Source organism: Podarcis liolepis, assembly GCF_965112155.1.
Source record: "Podarcis liolepis genome assembly, chromosome: Z".
Lineage (NCBI taxonomy): Eukaryota > Metazoa > Chordata > Lepidosauria > Squamata > Lacertidae > Podarcis > Podarcis liolepis.
Window position 1 is genome coordinate 11,753,461 of NC_139570.1, and position 17,532 is coordinate 11,770,992.

At 45.3% G+C, this 17,532-nt stretch overlaps 1 protein-coding gene across 3 annotated transcripts in view; it reads left to right on the forward strand.

Moving 5' to 3' along the window:
• Positions 1-8,604: 8,604 nt before the first annotated feature.
• GRIA3 (glutamate ionotropic receptor AMPA type subunit 3) overlaps positions 8,605-17,532 on the forward strand; it is a 202,981-nt gene continuing 194,053 nt past the window's right edge. For 2 of the 3 annotated variants that reach the window (XM_083486398.1, XM_083486397.1), the window contains exons 1-2: positions 8,605-9,483; positions 12,142-12,300. In XM_083486398.1, coding sequence (XP_083342524.1) covers positions 9,393-9,483; positions 12,142-12,300 — 250 coding nt within the window. In that variant the 5' untranslated portion in view covers positions 8,605-9,392. The remainder of the gene's footprint in view (positions 9,484-12,141; positions 12,301-17,532) is intronic. The other variant, XM_083486399.1, reaches the window with a different exon arrangement.

Below are 17,532 nucleotides of genomic sequence, written 5' to 3' on the forward strand. Positions count from 1 at the left end.
TGTGCACTGCTCTGCTTCGCCAGAAGGGGCTTAGTCATGCTGGCCACATGACCCAGAAGCTGTCTGCGGACAAACGCTGGCTCCCTTGGCCTATAGAGCGAGATGAGCGCACAACCCCAGAGTCTTCCATGACTGGACCTAACAGATAGGGGTAACTTACCTTTATCCACCAGGCATGGTGGAGCAAGTAAAGTCAGTTGCTGCAGCACCAAGGACAGCTCCCAGTGAGCACCTTGCTCTGAAAGGGGTTGGAAGTGAACTGGAACCTTTTGAGCCTGTAGCTCCACTCCGCCTGTCATATGCCCTCCCAACACCCCCTTTGTTGGAAAACTGCTGCCTCTTAAAGGACCATCCCTCTGGCCCAAAAATATGCCTTTCTCCTTTGTTCATGGCCTCTCACCTATGCACTCCCTGCATTGTTGAAATGGCAAAGTAGTGTGGGAGGGAGGCACTCAGTTCATCAAGGCCTGTGAACATCCCAGCTCTGGTTCTACAAGCCCTGGTGCTATGGAATCCTGCCTGTCTCTCTCAGGTTCAGTGTAGCCCTAATCACCAGCATTAGGCTAAGACTGCCAAGAACCTGGTCCAGCTCCTCTAACTCACGGCTGGGTTCCAACTAAAGAACAGCTCTGGGGCTGAAGGTGCTCTCAGCATAGTGATTTCCTCTGGACAGTTCTGGCTTTCTCAAAGACAATAGCAGTACAGGCAGGAACCAGCAACATGCAGTTGGGTACAGATGCCCTGTGCCCTAGATGCCATGCTAAATTCTCATGGTCCTTCATCTTTACACCAAACTTGGGCCAGATAGCACTTCAAATAATGGACACCTTGAAACAGAGGATGGCCACCCTGGCAGCCCTTCAAACAGGGGGACTGTCTGCTGCAAAGCAGGACACATGGATAACCTATTTCCATCTGTGAAATTCTGGATGGTATGGAAATATGGTCATCAAAGGCGGAGTTTTCCTACAGGCAAGCAGTAGCTTTCAATTATAGTCAATGGCAACAGTAGCCATGTGTGGGAGGGAGACAAAACAAGGAAAGAGAGGGAGGCCATGTGCAAAAAATTCCTCCCTTTGAACATCTTCCCTGATACATAATTACTTTTGCTGTGTGATGAAGCTCTGGGAAAGGTTCCCTGTGGCAGTCCAGAAACATACCCCATTTAGCTGTAGAAGCTGCCATATCACCTACAGCAAAATTAAATAAATAAATAAAGTCTTCAATTTGTACCCAAATTCCACCTAACATGAAATTTCTAGGTGAATATGGGGGTTACTGTTCAGACAAACCTCTTAGGAAATGTTGAGAAAAGCTCAGTATTTCTGAATCAGGTGGTGAATGAGTTTACACATACCTAATCTGGAGATACACACACACACACACACACACACACAAACATATATATATATATATATATATATATATATATATATATATATTCCAAAGCTGTGGGCCTTTTGTTTCCTAAAGCATTTCCTCAGGTTTAAGTGTTTGATTTGTCAGAAAACATGGGTTATGCTAGGAATGGGTAACTCATGAGCAGCAAGACTACTCATCGCGAAGTATTGGAAGACACAGGAGCTACCCACACTGGAAGAATGGCAGATGAAAGTGATGGACTACATGGAATTGGCAGAAATGACTGGCAGAATTCGCGACCAGGGAGAAGAGTCGGTGGAGGAAGACTGGAAGAAATTTAAGGACTACTTGCAGAAGTACTGTAAAATTAAGGAATGTTAAAATGATGTCTGATGGAAAATAAGTGGTATTGGTAAAAAGATTTCTAAGAAAATGTAAATAGGGATTGATAATTGGAAAATTGATATTTATAATAGGGTAACATCTCGAGTGAGGATAAATGCTAGAGGGTAAGGATTTGCTGAATTTAATATCTGAACTAGAATACAAAATGGGAGGTGTGAGGAGGTCATGAAACTAGTGAATGAAGTATAAGATTTGAAAATATTAATCTATTTTCTGTTTTGCTCTTTTGGTTTTTCTTTTTGTTCTTCTTTTTCTTCCCTTCTTTTGTTAACTGTTTCCTATTGTGTATTTTTTATGTGTTTTGTTTTTTGTATTTTTATATTTTTGTAGTTTTTCTTATGTTTAAATTTTGGAACTTTTTATTATTTGTGAAACTTTAATAAATATTATTATAAAAAAAGAATGGGTAACTCATGGCCCTCCAGCCATTGTTGTACCACAAATATCATCCCTGACCTTGGTGGCTGGGGCTGATGGTTGTTTAAATCCAGCTACAACAGGAGAGTTACAGGCGTACCATCCATGGCTTACACAACTCAAATTATTGTGTTGATTGGTTATCCCAAGGATCCCATGGTCCACTTTAATATTTTTTCACTTCCTATTAGCTTTCTTGTTTGTTTATGGACTGTAAGGCATCTGATGCCTCAAAGAACCAGCACACAACAGGCAAAAAAGAATAACTGAGATATGGGAGCATTGGAAAAAAGTAATTAAAGCAGATATTGGGGAAATGCATTAAACTAGATTATTGATATATATATGTTCAGTGAGTTTGTTTTTAATGGTACTTACTAGTCCAGGAGACCATCACCTCTTTTTTTGCTACCCACAGTAGCTATCTTATGGCACTTTTATCAAGAGATGAGTACTAGCATCTCTCTCTCCCTTTTAAAACCAAAAAAATCCCCCTCTGCCTACATTTGCCTATCCTTCTCTCCTAATCTGGGGTCCAGGGACTTCTTGCATTACTTTCACCACCCTACAGGGTTCACTTTGAGAAGTTGTGATATTTAAATGGATATAAAACCATGCCATAGCATGATTCTTACTATGCCTGCCCTGAAGAAAATCCCATTGCTTTCGCTGGGGCTTACTATCATACAAGCATGTATAGGCTGGTGTACTAAATTTGCAATGTGCATCTGTCTACTGGTTAGAAGCAAACCAAATTCTACAAGCTAGCTCTGCACTGAAGAGTTGAAATGTAGCTCACCTGCCATGGAGACATGTCCCACCTGTAAAATCAAGAGATTGGGGGAAAAAAGGATAGAGCAGATCCCATAAGCAGGCTGAAAGAAAGGCCTGACACATAGGTGCTGCTTCTGCCTCTTCTCAGAGACTATTAGGTGCTGAAGAAGGTAACATGGATCATATAATTGGTGGAAAAATACTGACATGCAACATAGATTAAAAGATGTTGGGAAAGAAAATTGGAAGTTAAAAGATAGATGGTTTACTTTGGGAATATTCTGAGCAAGCAAAGCTTGAGGCCCTATTGCTCTAACTCCTAGAGCCACACTTCTGTTGAATGAACTTGTAAACATGATTCTTTCACTTCTCAACAGAGAGAGAAAGGAAAAAGGAAAGCACCTCAAAAGCTAGGCATGGTCTGCATATATAGCAGAATGGATTGGCAAAGCATAGAATTGTAGAGTTGGAAGGGACCGCTAGGATCCTCTAGTCCAACCCCCTGAGTGTAGGAATCTTTTGCCCAATGTTGTGGGTGAACATATCAGATGACACAGTGATTCTTCAAACAGCTCTTCTTTATTCAGAGGCCAGAACAGAACTGAACTGAAGAGCTCAGTCAGCCTGCTTATATAGAGCTCCAGTACACATGATTGTAACAACTTTCTAAAACTATCCAATCACTGAACGTCACTTTTGATCCTTCATTTGCATACAAACTATCCAATCACTGAACGTCACTTTCGATCCTTCATTTGCATAACTATCTACAGTATCCCCCTGCTGGCCCAGGGTGAGAACTTCAGTACATAACATGCTCTACCAACTCAGCTATCCCATATTTGATGCATGTTAAAAACACTTTTCCCCAGCACCACCAAACTGTCCTTGGTTAGCCTCTCAGCCACATTTTATTTGTCACTGTTGTTTTAGTCTGTCTCAAACTTCAGTTTATGGATTGATTATCTTCTTTGGGTTAATATTTTGTGGGACACCATTCTGAATCTTTATATGTTCAGCAGCCTAAAAGGACTATAAAATAAAAAGAATAGTATAATGGACTGAGTATGTAGCAGAGAATTTGAAAGTGGTATCTCCCACAGAGAGAGAGGGAGAGGGAGGGAGGGAGGGAAAGAGAAACTACAGACATACATTAAAGAGCCAGTGTGGTGTAGTGGTTAAGAGCAGTGGACTCGTAATCTGGTGAACCGGGTTCGCTTCCCCACTTCTCCACATGCAGCTGCTGGGTGACCTTGGGCTAGTCACACTTCTTTGAAGTCTCTCAGCCCCACTCACCTCACAGAGTGTTTGTTGTGGGGGAGGAAGGGAAAGGAGAATGTTAGCCGCTTTGAGACTCATTCGGGTAGTGATAAAGTGGAATATCAAATCCAAACTCTTCCTCCTCCTCCTCCTCCTCCTCCTCTTCTTCTTCTTCTTAAAAGCACATCCTGTCTCTCCCCCCCCCCCTAAAAATAATCCTAGGTTCTGTAGTTCATTAAGCTGGCTGGGAATTGCAGCTCTGTGAAGGGTAAAATAGAGTTCTCTGAATTATTTTGGGAAAGTTGTGTGCTTTATATATGATTTAACCACATACAGTGTCCAAAGCCAAAAATCTGGACTGGTATAATCTATTCTACTACATTTTTCACACTTTGTTTGGATGCATACATAGACCCAGCAGCAGAGAATGCTGGAAGGAATATTTGCTGCTAGTAATAGAACATACTTGCAGGGCACTAAAATGGGAACAGCTGCATTTAGGAAAGAGCAGTGGCAGAACACACCCTTTGCATGCAGAAGATCCCGGGTCCAGTCTTTGCATTTCCAAATAAAAACATCAGGTAGTGGATGATGAGAAGGACAGACCTGCTTGAGGCTCTGGAGAGCCATTGCCAGTAATAGTAGGCAATATTGTGCAAGATAACTGAATGACCTAACAGGGTATGAAAGGCAGCTTCCTACATTTCTATAAGAATTTATTTTTATTTTGCATTTGTTCAGGAACGAAAGAGATTACTTGAGAGGTCTGTTCGTCCGTCCCCCTTTTTTTAAGGAATCTCATGCAGAGCTGAGAAAAGAAGAGAGCAGCAAAATCTATAGACAGATAAACATGAAACAAATGCAGCATCTTTAACCCAGCAGGACTGTGCTTGGATGTAGTTATGGAGAAATAAGAAGTGAGGGCTTTCAGGAAGGCCAGAATCCTGTATTATAATAGGGTTGCCTAGTCCTGCTTTTCTGCCTTGAGCTACAGTTCACTTTGCAGAAATCAGCAGGTGAAGCATTGCAACATGCATAAGGTAAGTCTGATTGCCTGCTAATACTTGATTTTATGGCTTTAACTCATTTTTAGTTTCATTGTATTAAGTCTTCTGCACAGTGTTTAGAGACAACTTTGGTTAAGTGAGAAAGAAATTGGCAAAATACATAAATAAATGATGGTGGATCAAGCTCCTGTTAAAATGCATGCAAGCAGAACTCACTAAAAAAAAAAGTTGGCAACCCTACTTTTCATTGGGAAATGTACCTGCACAGCTCATTCTCACTGGAGTCCAGAATGCTGCAGCGAATAGTCTTAGACCAGGGTGATCTGAGCCTGAAGTGCTGTTCTTCCACAAAGCCCATTGCATGGTGCTAGGTCAGTCTTCTCATTCCCTTTTCATTCCCAGATCCAGTTTGGCATCCTCCACATGCATTTGCGTACACACACAGGCTGGGAGCCTCAATGGCGTCCCTCTGGAGGCTTCACCCGGGGGAGGGGGACCCAGCTAGCTCCCCCCTTCCCCCCTAGCTACAGTTCTGCCAGATCCTTCACTCCCTGATTGCCATTTTCAGCCGTAGCTCTTCTTATTTTCTGATGCCTCCACTCTCATGCACTCTTATCTTCAGTTATCCCATCCTGCATTTCCAGAGTTAGCCCAAGTACACATTCTTGGGATGACATGATATTATTCAGGGCAGTAACAACATGGCATGAAGCCTGGAAGATGGTACCCAGGAAGGAACTCTGTGGGTATCACTCTCAAACTGTACACAACTTAGATATGAAGAGCTCATCAATTTGGATGGCTTTCAGATGGGATTAGACAAATTCATGGAGGCTAAGGTTTTCAAGGGGACACAGGTAGCGCTGTGGGTTAAACCACAGAGCCTAGGACTTGCCAATCAGAAGGCCGGCAGTTCAAATCCCTGCAGTGGGGTGAGTTCCCGTTGCTCAGTCCCTGCTCCTGCTAACCTAGCGGTTTGAAAGCACGTCAAAGTGCAAGTAGATAAATAGGTACCGCTCCGGCGGGAAGGTAAACGGCATTTCCGTGTGCTGCTCTGGTTCGCCAGAAGTGGCTTAGCCATGCTCGCCACATGACCTGGAAGCTGTAGGCTGGCTCCCTCGGCCAATAAAGTGAGATGAGCGCCGCAACCCCAGAATTGGTCATGACTGGACCTAATGGTCAGGGATCCCTTTACCTTTACTAAGGTTTTCAATGCCTGCTAGTCATGATATATACCAGGGGTGGTTGGAAAGTATAGATAAGGATTTACTGATAGATCTTTTCAATGAGAAAGGTGGCAATCCCTGGCATCTCCAGGCAAGAAACTCTGGGGAGCCGCTGGCGGTCAGCATCATAGATAGCAATAGTAGGCAACTGGTCTGACTCAGTATTAGGCAGTTTCCTCTTGCAAACAAATGCTACTAGAGTATTCAACTAGGACCCGGGAGACCAAGCTTCACACCTCGATTCAGCCATGAAGCTCAGCTGGTGATCTTGGCCCAGTCAGCATCTTTCAGTCTAACCTACCGCACAGAGTTGTTTTGCGAATAAATAAAGGGATTAAGTATGTAAAGCCACCTTGGAGAACAAGTGGGATAGAAAGGTAGTGAATAACCTAAAATAAAATAGCTTGCATCTTTCAGATAACATGATGCAGCACCACTGGTGGTTGCACAATGGTTTAAGCTGTAATGCTAAACAAACTTCACTGAGGAATAAACCCCATTAGAAGCAGTGCAGCTTACTTCTGAGTAAACATGCATAGGAGAACACTGTCAAGCCAGCTCTGCAAAGAGCTTTTATGCTTCATTTTCTTCAAAGCCTTTACATTCCTTGCCCTAAAGTCTCCCTTTTTTATTATTCTGTTTCCAGAAGCTCCATTGGCTATGTCTCTAGCTGTTCCTGTGCGTATTTATGTCCTTTCACCATTTAGGCAGAGGGTGGAGGAGGGAGAAGAAGAGGAGGAGGAGGAGGAGGAGGAGGAGGAGGAGGAGGAGGAGGAGGAGGAGGAGTTTGGATTTGATATCCCGCTTTATCAACCCGAAGGAGTCTCAAAGCGGCTAACATTCTCCTTTCCCTTCCTCCCCCACAACAAACACTCTGTGAGGTGAGTGGGGCTGAGAGACTTCAAAGAAGTGTGACTGGCCCAAGGTCACCCAGCAGCTGCATGTGGAGGAGCGGAGACGCGAACCCGGTTCACCAGATTACGAGTCCACTGCTCTTAACCACTACACCACACTGATCCAACTTTGTAGATCTTAACTCCTTCTTGTGCCTTTCTGAGATTGTGCAGAAGAAAGGTTAGCTGTCCAGCACAGACATCAGTTTGTTTTGCAGGGCTGGGAAAATACTACCATCCCTATTGAAATCCTCTCTTTGGCAGAGCATTCCCTGCCCAAGCCTAGAAGTACATCTCACTACCTGCACTCAACTCTCTCCATGGCGGACTACAGCCTGAGAGCCCAGTTCCTATGCATGTCTACCAGAAAGAAGCTCCACTGTATCTAAGAGGAGCTTATTTTGATATAAGCATACTTGCAAAGAGGCGACCTGATCCTATGCAGCAGATGGGGGTGGGGACCTTTGGCCCTCCAGATGCTGCTGAACTACAACTCCCATCATCCCTGGCCATTGTCTATGCTTGCTGAGACTAATGAGAGATGTAATACCTAGAAGCCAAAGGTTCCCCACCCTTGCTATGCAGGATAAGAAGGGAGGAGTCCATTGTTGATTAATAGGGATTACTCCCAAGGAACCATGTGTACAGAGATTGCAGTTCATCCTATGCAGCTTCCATCAGAAAGATAAAAACCTAAGAAGAGCCTGTCTAGATCAGGCCAATGTCCCATATAGTCCAGCTTTCTATTATCACAGTGGCCAACCAGATACCTGTAGGAAGGTGGCAGGGAAGACTCAAGCCTAAGAACACTATTCCTCCCACTTGGTACTAGACTCCATCTCCCATCTCCCTGGTCATTGGCTAGGCTGACTGTAGGAGAGCTGGACTAGCTGGATGGCACCCTGTTGGCTGCCCTGGTGACTTTGGTGTTCCTTAGGCTGTACTCCTTAGTACAGGTGTATGAACAGGGGAACAGCCTTGAGGCATAGGTGCCTTGCTCCTGGGGAGAGCAGGAAGAGCCTTAGCTTGGTGATAGAGCACCTGCTTTGCATGCAGAAGGCCCAGAGGTTCAATCCCTGGCATCTCCAGGGAGGGCAGGGGAAATGTCCTCTGCCTGAAACCTTGGAGAGCCGCTGCCACTCAGTGCAGACAATGCTGAGCTAGATGGACTAAATGAATATGTTTCCTAACACTCCTCACCCCCACCTTTCCGTGTGCTTGCCTTCCTCTCCCGCAATCCCTCTCTTCCCCCCACCTTTCTCATCGCCCTGTCTCTTGGCTATACCTCCCTCTTTTCTTTCTCTCCCTCTCTTCCTTCCTTCCTTCCTTTCTCCCCCTCCTCCTCCCAGAGATGGAATGCGAGAAAGAGTCAATGCAGCTTTAAAGGGGCCAGCTTTAAAGAAAGGTCCACGTGAGCCTCGGTGTGTTGCCATTGATCGCATCTCCCGGCGTTGCAGCAGCAGCCCGCCTGCCTCTCTCTCTCACTCACTCACTTGCCGGTGAAACTGACACACATCGAGACGCCGCGTTTTGCGGGGCTCTTGCGGCAGTTCGTGCGGGGAGCCTGAAAAGGGGACGACCCGCGCTCAAGCGGCAGCAGATGAAGTTTGAGCTGTGAGCCCCCGCGTGGCCCGATCGGGGGCGGCTCGCTCTTTGGGTGGGGGAAAGGCAGGCAGGCAGGCTAGCGAGGTGGGGGCGATCGTTTGCTTGGCTCGCCCCACCATCTTTGCGTAGGGGAAGAGGGGGAGAGGCAAGCGTAGTCCCAGCTCGGCTGCGCTGCAAGCTCCTCCAAGCCAATGAGCCTTTTCAGGCTGGAGTGAAGAAGGGAGGAACGAGGGAGAAAAGGAGGGCGAAGAACGGGAGGGAGTGAGGGAAGGAAGAAAGGAAGGAAGGAAGGAAGGAAGGGGGTCTTACTTCTGAGGCTCCCCACATTTGCGCCGATGCCCATCTGGTCAGTTTCGTCGTAGGGACTGAACTGCAGGGGCCGAAGAAGAACCGAGCGAAACGAAAACTAGACGAACAGAAGAAGGAAAAAAAATCACATTAATATGGGTCAGCCGGTGCCTCCAACTATTTTCCTCATGCTGGTGGGGCTTCTGGGGGAGTCGCTCGGAGGTTTTCCAAACACCATCAGTATAGGTAAGAAGCTCGTATCACTTTCCAAAGCGCCTAATTTATTATTATTATTATTATTATTATTATTATTATTATTATTAGCGCTTCAAGGTTATACTGAAAGAAGATTGAAAGAAGTCGATGATAGTAGTGGCGATGTGTGTGGGGGGGTCGACCTTTTCATCTCAAACTCGTATACCCCACTGCCTTTCCTCTTTCCACTCCCCCACCCCACCGCCACTCCCGCAAGGATCCCCCAAGACAGACACTCGCTAAGAGAAATTGTCATTTGCTTTAAAATTAAAATGCAGCGCTGCATACCTTTGGACAGATTAATAATGGGTCGAGGGTGGGCAGCGCTGGGACGGAAGCCTGGATTGCGGTACCATTATTAACAGTACTATGAGACTTGCAGTCTCATTTGAAATCGTGATTTATTTATGTTAAAGACCCCACCTCTTGATTTGATCGTCGACTGGGGTGCTATTCTCGTTAAAGAATTATCTGTAAGTCCTCACCCAATGGAAAAGCAAAACTTTCACTCATCTCCCCCCCTTCCCCCAAAAAGGGGGCTAGAGAGGCTCCGTGTCTTATCACTCTATTTCCCCCCGTAGTCCACCTGAATCCAAAACTTCCTCTCCCCCTCTCTTTCCCTCCCCACTCAACAAGATTCACGAGGCACGTAACTCTGCCGTTTAATGGAGTACGCTTTTGTGACTCGCAGCTCTTCTAAAACCTCTAAACATTGTCTTGTTTGCAGACTCGGGGGACGTGGGGGAGGGGGGACGGGACGGTGTGTGAGTCTAGCTGATGGACCCAAATGTGCCAAGACTAATAGGACCAAGCTATCGGAAATGGCACAACCATCCGTTGGGTGTCTCGTGTGTGTGTTGGGCTGGCATGGAGCGAGGTGGGGGGGGGGAGTGGGGGCGGTTGGAGCGGACAAACTGAGGGGAGCGTGCAGGCAGATGGCTAAAATAATCAATTCCTTGTCTGCCTGCATATGTCATCAAACGAGCGTTGCATCCAATGTATTTAGGGGGGGCTGTTCCGCGAGTAGGAGTGCAAAGTTCCCTCCCACTGGGGTTCTGGGGCATTGAGAAATGCCAAGCCGTGTTTAAAAATAGCTTTGTATTCATTTAGCGTAAGGCGCCGTTTTACCTCGGTTAGGGTTCCTCCCGCCCCCCTTCCGTTTGCGGCTGTAGCCTTCCCTACACGGCTGCAGAAGGAACAGGCAAGGGTGGTAGCGATACATAGGAAGCTCCTTTGGAATGCATCCCATGGATGCGCTGGAAGTCAGGCCATTGGTCCATCTGACTCACTGCCGTCTACACTGGCTGGCAGTGGCTCTCGAGGGTCCTTATTCCAGCCCTACTCGGAGATGGGGCTGGGGATTAAACCTTGGACCATCTTGCGGCTGAAGCAGATGGTCTTTTTGTTTCTTCATCTCTGGGGGAAGTGGGATTGACTTCCTGCCCCCCCCAATAAAAATAACAAGAATAAGTTCGGTTTGAAGGGTCCAGCCCAATGCCTTCTCCTTCACTGCTTCCAAGGCGAAATCCGTGCCAGTCTTTGTTGGGGAGACCTCTGTGCGCATTGCTGTTCAAAACTTTGTCCGTGCATAACGTGTGTCTGCTATGTGTTGCTCCGGGACCAAAACAGAACGCTTTTTGAACCCTTACCTGGAGCCAAGACATATCAAGCAGATTAACCCTAAAACCCTTGCAGAAGCCCGCTAGCCCCCACGGTCCATGGAGCCTTATGCTATGCATATCTGATCTTTATCTGTGTTTACTCAGAAGTAAGTCCCACTAAATTCGGTGCATGTGTGTGTGTTCTTGGGTATATCTACACCATAGTTTAAGCCCGTAATCACACTGCAGTCCTGTGCCCTCTTATCTGGGAATAAGCTCCATTGAACTCGGGATGATTTACTTCTAAGTAGGCATGCACAGGATGGCAGGGCTAAAGGTCCTTTCCTATGCATGCCTGCTTGGAAGTAAGAACCAGTTGGAACTCCTTCCAGGTAAGGCTGCAGTCCGGTTTCTGCATCATTACCAGGGAACAAGCCCCACTGAATGTAGTGATATGTGCATTTAAGTAAGCATACGTAGGAATGGGCTGCGCATGTTTAGGGTTGTTTTTTTGGGGGGGAGCCATAGTGATATTGGTAGGATTTGTTTCAGCTTGCTTGTTTAAAGTATTTGTTTGCTCTGAACAAAAAGCCCTAAAATGATACCTTAAGGTTCTGTTGTGAGACACCAACATATATGAGGCATATAGACTGCAGGCAGCAATTGTATGCATACCTGTGGGTTAGGAATAAGCCCCACTACACTCAGTGAGATTTGCTCTGGAGTAAGCATAGATGGTATTGGGCTACAGAAGCCCAATCCTATCCCTGTTTTCTTGGAAGTCAGTGGGGCTTACTTCTAGGTAAACATGCACAAGATTTCAACCTTGCAAGTGAGATAGAGATTGTGTGTACATGTTTCACATAAACCCTAGCTGTAAGCTGCATTATATGTTTGAATACATTGCTTAAGATCTGGAATATAGTATTTTTGCTGTGTGATGTTTGGTGATAAGCATCAGCTGCATAGCATATTCCCAACACAGTTGAAAATATGCAGGTTTTTTTACCCAAGCAAATAAACAAATGCTGTTTCTTCTGCCTTACAGGGGGACTTTTCATGAGAAACACAGTCCAGGAGCACAGCGCATTTCGATTTGCTGTACAGTTATACAACACAAACCAGAATTTTACAGAAAAACCTTTTCACTTGAACTACCATGTTGACCACCTGGATTCCTCGAACAGTTTTTCAGTAACAAATGCATGTAAGTAGCTAGCTGGATTTTTCATATTATAGCCGCTGCCTGTTTATAGACCGATGCCCCAACTCCACCATCCAAACACATTATCTCCCTCTTGACCTGAAAAGCTATCTAAAACTGCATTTCATGTTTGGTAAAACTAGATTGCAGCAAGACATCATTAATTGCTCTTGCAGCATTTTTAATGCATGCTACTGTTGGGATCATGAATATAGTTTGCCCCCCCCTTCACAAGCACCCCCCCCCCAATAAATCTGATGGAAGCAATTCCAAGTTAAGACACATTTTCATGTGCCTCTGTTGCTTTGATGCGGAGATTATAAGCAGCATTTAGCAACAGCATGGATAGGAGTGTGAGCAAGTAGGTGGGGATTATTTCACAAATAATGTCTCTCAGGAACAAAATGTGGAGGAAGCTTTTTGAAGTGACCTTGAGGGTGGCAGAGGGAAATAGGCTTACTGGCCTCCTTCTGCCTTAAAAATAGCATTTCTTCTTGCTGAGAATGCCTTGATAAAAACCAGTGTGACTGTGCAAACTGATGGATGCCCTAGGAACCGAAGGGTGGGAGGAGAATTGGTGGAGAAAGCTTGACAGTCTGGAAAAATTAGCACTGCAAATGCATGTGTGTTTTTCATAGCTCTTGATGTTTCACAAGAGAAAAAGAGTGACTAGAGAGGGAGAGACTGAGGCAATCAGTCAAGGAATGAATGTAGTGTGGTCAAGGAAAGCAAGTGAGTTCTGCATTCTGTTACATTGCAGCCTGTTAGAAGGCCTATCTTAATATTTGGGCATCTGTTTTTGTTTAGAAGAGGGATGACGTTTACAGCAACAAGAGCATCTCTGGCTGTATGCCAGCCTCTAATCTTAAATCCAAGGAAGCTGTTTAGGGAGCAGACAAAAGGAGGGCTTTTTAGTTCCAGTGACCTTCCACACTGAAAGCTTAGTTGGTGTCTGATTTCAGACTTGGATTATTTGAACACCAGACAATCGGGTACACTTGGGTCAAGGGTACATTTCGCAGACTGGATGGTGGACCGCACAATTCCAATTGTGCGGTGTTGGTTTTAAAATGTAAGGGATTCATATCCTGCCCCTTCCTCCCAGAGGTTCAGGGTGACACAAACCTGGGTCTCCCTGGTTCTAGTCTAGGGACCTTACAGCCCGGGGGTGAGCCAACGTGGTATCTTCCAGGTGTCAGCTCCCAACAGTGCAAGACAGCATGGCCAATGGTTAGGGATGATAGGAGTCTGAGTTCAAGAACACCTGGAAGCCACCACTACACCATGACAGCTCTCATGCCCTGCTGCCAAAAACCACTTTGTATGATGGTGCTTCACCTCTTTTTATAAAAGCTTTGGTGGGCAGCAAGGAGGCTGGATTTGGTCTTGCATCTACCAGTTGCTGTTCCCTACCTTAAGGCATTTTCTAGAAAGAAAGAAAGAAAGAAAGAAAGAAAGAAAGAAAGAAAGAAAGAAAGAAAGAAATCCTTACTCTTCAGCAAATAATTCAATTTGTTATCATGGTAACATTTGTGTAAAATGTTTCCCCTGGACCTTCCAGTTGAACTGGTGATGGTGGTGTGTGGGAGAATAACATGATCCTATTGCAAGATGTCCCAGAGACATGAAAATTATTGGGGAAGGAGCTTTGAGAATGTGTGAGCTTAGTTTTAAGAAAGCCTTTTTCTGCTGCACAGACCCTAGTAGGGAGGCTCCTAGTTGTGCAATTCCATCCCATTGGTTTATGTTTTGTATTGTGTATGATTTACAGTTCCAGCTCTTTGGAAGTTTAAATGAAAATTCCAGTAGTCATGTTTATAATGAAGGTTCCCAGTTTTTAAAACCAGCCATTGAAACTGTGACAATAACAACAACATATGTGTGAACCTTAGCAGGATTTTTTTTAATGCTATGAAAAGCTACATCTGCTGGTTCCTGCAATGTTAAAGGTACAAGAGTGGGACACATTTGTTTCTCTGGTCAGTGGGCAAGTACCCCCACCCCCAATAAAACCCTATGTCTAGATTTGGAGTTTTATTTTAATAATCCTGTCCTTCCCGAACAGCTCTCTTAACACATATCTGAGTAGTAATCCTTAATGAATGTAATCCCTTCAAGAGGCCCTATCTCAAACATAGTTTCCTTTAAAATATCAATTATATGGATTTAAACTAAAGGCACTGTACTTTTATGATAATTGGCTATTAACTACTTTCTTTAAAAAAAAACACACCATAAAACTGCTGCTTGGATCCTATGAAGGGTGCCTCAAGGTGTCCTTTTAATGGCACAGATTATTATTATTTGTGTTCATGATGCTATTGGAACAGTCCTGAGTGATCCCACATCCAATACTGTTTGTACCTGCAAACATTTTGGAGCAGTCTCACTGCTTCATTTACAACCAGCACATGTTCTGTAACTTCCTGCTGAAACCTGTAACATTCTATACACCAAATGTTTGCTTCTGTCCACCCTTGTTGCTCTATAAGCCCTCAGGTCAGCAGTAATGTGGCAGCATTTGGGAAGCATCACAGAAAAACCAATAGAGCAGAATAAATACACCACTGGTGCATTTATATTGTGGCAAAAGCATGCCAGCCCAATGTATTTTGGCACCTGAAGGAAACCACAAAATGGTGCCCACCCCTCTCAGGGAAGAAGGGGTGAGTGAAGATCGTCATCAGGAAAAAGGGGAAAATAAAGATCTACAAGAGGAACATGGGGGGGACGGACCAGCAGCACTTCCTATTAGCCGAGACTGCTGTACATGTGACTTGGGGTTGGGCAGCTAAGGAGGAGCACACCACAGTCATTGCTGCTACCACAGCAGCGAGTGATGTATTCATTGGAGGATGGATCTACTGCCCCTGTGTATGCTACCACCTGAAGCAGTCACCTCAGCTTGCCTTATGGGTGAGCCAGCACTGAAAACATGTTGCAGAATAAACCTTCAATAAAACTCCAGAATCACTTGCAAGGCTGGTTTAAAACACTTGTCGATCTGAGATGGAAAATAAACACCATTCCTTCTTCTTTCAGTTAAACAAACACACACACCTAATGATGAAATAATTGGCCCCTTGCTGCTCTTCTGTGGCATCCAAAGTAATCATTCTGCCTTATAATTACCCTCATTTTAAAAATATAAGAGCCCTTTCAGCCAAACCCCAAAGTCATCCAGTGCAGCAGCATTATATAAACTAATAGTGATATCTGGTTACAATGGGTATGTAGGCAAAATGAGGTTACTGGAAAAAATAGGAAGATGTACTGCCACATTGGCATCTTTCTCAAGAGACAATAGAGTGTAGCTCTGGGAGTGAAGTCAAACTACTGCAGTAGAAGTACTGAAGTGACGTCCCTGGGGAGCAAGCCTGGGCAGTGCATATAGAGGTATTGCGCTGCCCAGACAACACGACACTCTCCCTCGACCTTGCTGGTGTGGTCCAAAGGAAAGCAGAGCAATGCGCTTGGCACCAGCAGGGCTGTAAGAGCTGCTGGAAGGAGGCTACAAGGCACCATCCAAGGAGCATGGTACTGCCATGTTTAGGAGGGGAGACTTTAAGACAATGCAGTGCCCTTTCTCATCAGCTCAGTAAGGGCTGAGAATGCTCCATGGCCACAGGATGTTAAGCATCAGTTGACAGAGGAATAGAAAACTGGGGAGAGATGGCAAATGGAATGGGCAATCTTGAGAGGCGACATGGCTGGCTGGAACGGAGCAGACCACAAGTGCAGGAGCTCTCAACTTAGCAATATCTTATTGCAGATCCCACTTTAGAAGCTTCAGAAAAGGGGGTACCAGTCATGTGCTCCTGAGCATAAAAGCAATAGCCCACCCTCACTGCTATTCAGTGGCATGCTGCCTCTGAACCTGGAGGTTTTATAAATCTATCTCAGTGCACAATCCTCATTTGTCTCACCCCCTTTAAAGCTATTCTCGATATTTGCCATGGAACTCCATGCATTAATTGTGCCTGGAGAGAAGCAGTTCTTTATCTTCACTCTTCTGAATACTACCAATCAGACTGGAATTGAACAGTTTATTAAATGCTCAGGAGCATATATCATGCATTATATTACTTGTTGCAGCAGCGCTTGATCTTCCTGAATGCATCCCTAATCCAATTAGAAAATAACATGGTAATGCCAAGGTGTATTTCTCCTCCACAACTGCACATTTTAACATCACTGGAGCTGCAATTCTTTTCACTAGGACTAAGCCCCACTAGGTGCATTTAATTTTGAGTAAACATAGAGTTGCACTGTTGGTTGCTTGTTGCTGCCCTTATTTGCCCATACATGTGGTTAGTGTGATTATAGGGTACATTTGATGCTTGCTTATGGCAATCTAGTCTGCTTTAGCAATTAAGCATTTGAAAAGGAAACCAAAGCATGCTTATTTTTCCTCAAGTTGCACCCTATATTGGACCATGAGTTCCATCCAGGCAGAGATGAGAAGCTACAGACTTCCAAATACAGCTGAATTCCAATTCCCACAGCCACAGCCAGCATAGCCAATGGTCAGAGCTGATGGGAGTTGTGGTCTAGCAAAAGCATGTAGTGCCACAAATTCCCCATCACTAATCCTAGTCCAAGGATGTGGGTGGTGCTGTGGGTTAAACCACAGAGCCTAGGACTTGCCGATCAGAAGGTCGGCGGTTCGAATCCCCGCGACGGGGTGAGCTCCTGTTGTTCGGTCCCTGCTCCTGCCAACCTAGCAGTTCGAAAGCACGTCAGAGTGCAAGTAGATAAATAGGTACTGCTCCGGCGGGAAGGTAAATGGCATTTCTGTGCGCTGCTCTGATTCGCCAGAAGCGGCTTAGTCATGCTGGCCACATGACCCAGAAGCTGTATGCTGGCTCCCTCGGCCAATAAAGCGAGATGAGCGTCGCAACCCCAGAGTCGGCCATGAGTGGACCTAATGGTCAGGGGTCCCTTTACCTTTACCTAATCCTAGTCCAATGTCCTGCTTTAAAGAGTGGCCAGAGGCATCCTTCTGGGAAGCTTAAGAGCAAAACACAAAGTAGCCTGTCCCTGTTTGTTTCAAGCACCTGATATTCAGTGGCAAACTCCCTCAGATCATGGGTGTCTCCACAGCTTAAAGTTGCTGTTGGATACTTTAACTTGTCTCTTGAATTCAGGAGGAATGACTGTGACTTGGTGGAAGAGCATGCACTTTGCATGCAGAATATCCCAAGTATAATTCATGGCACCTTCAGATAGAGCTGG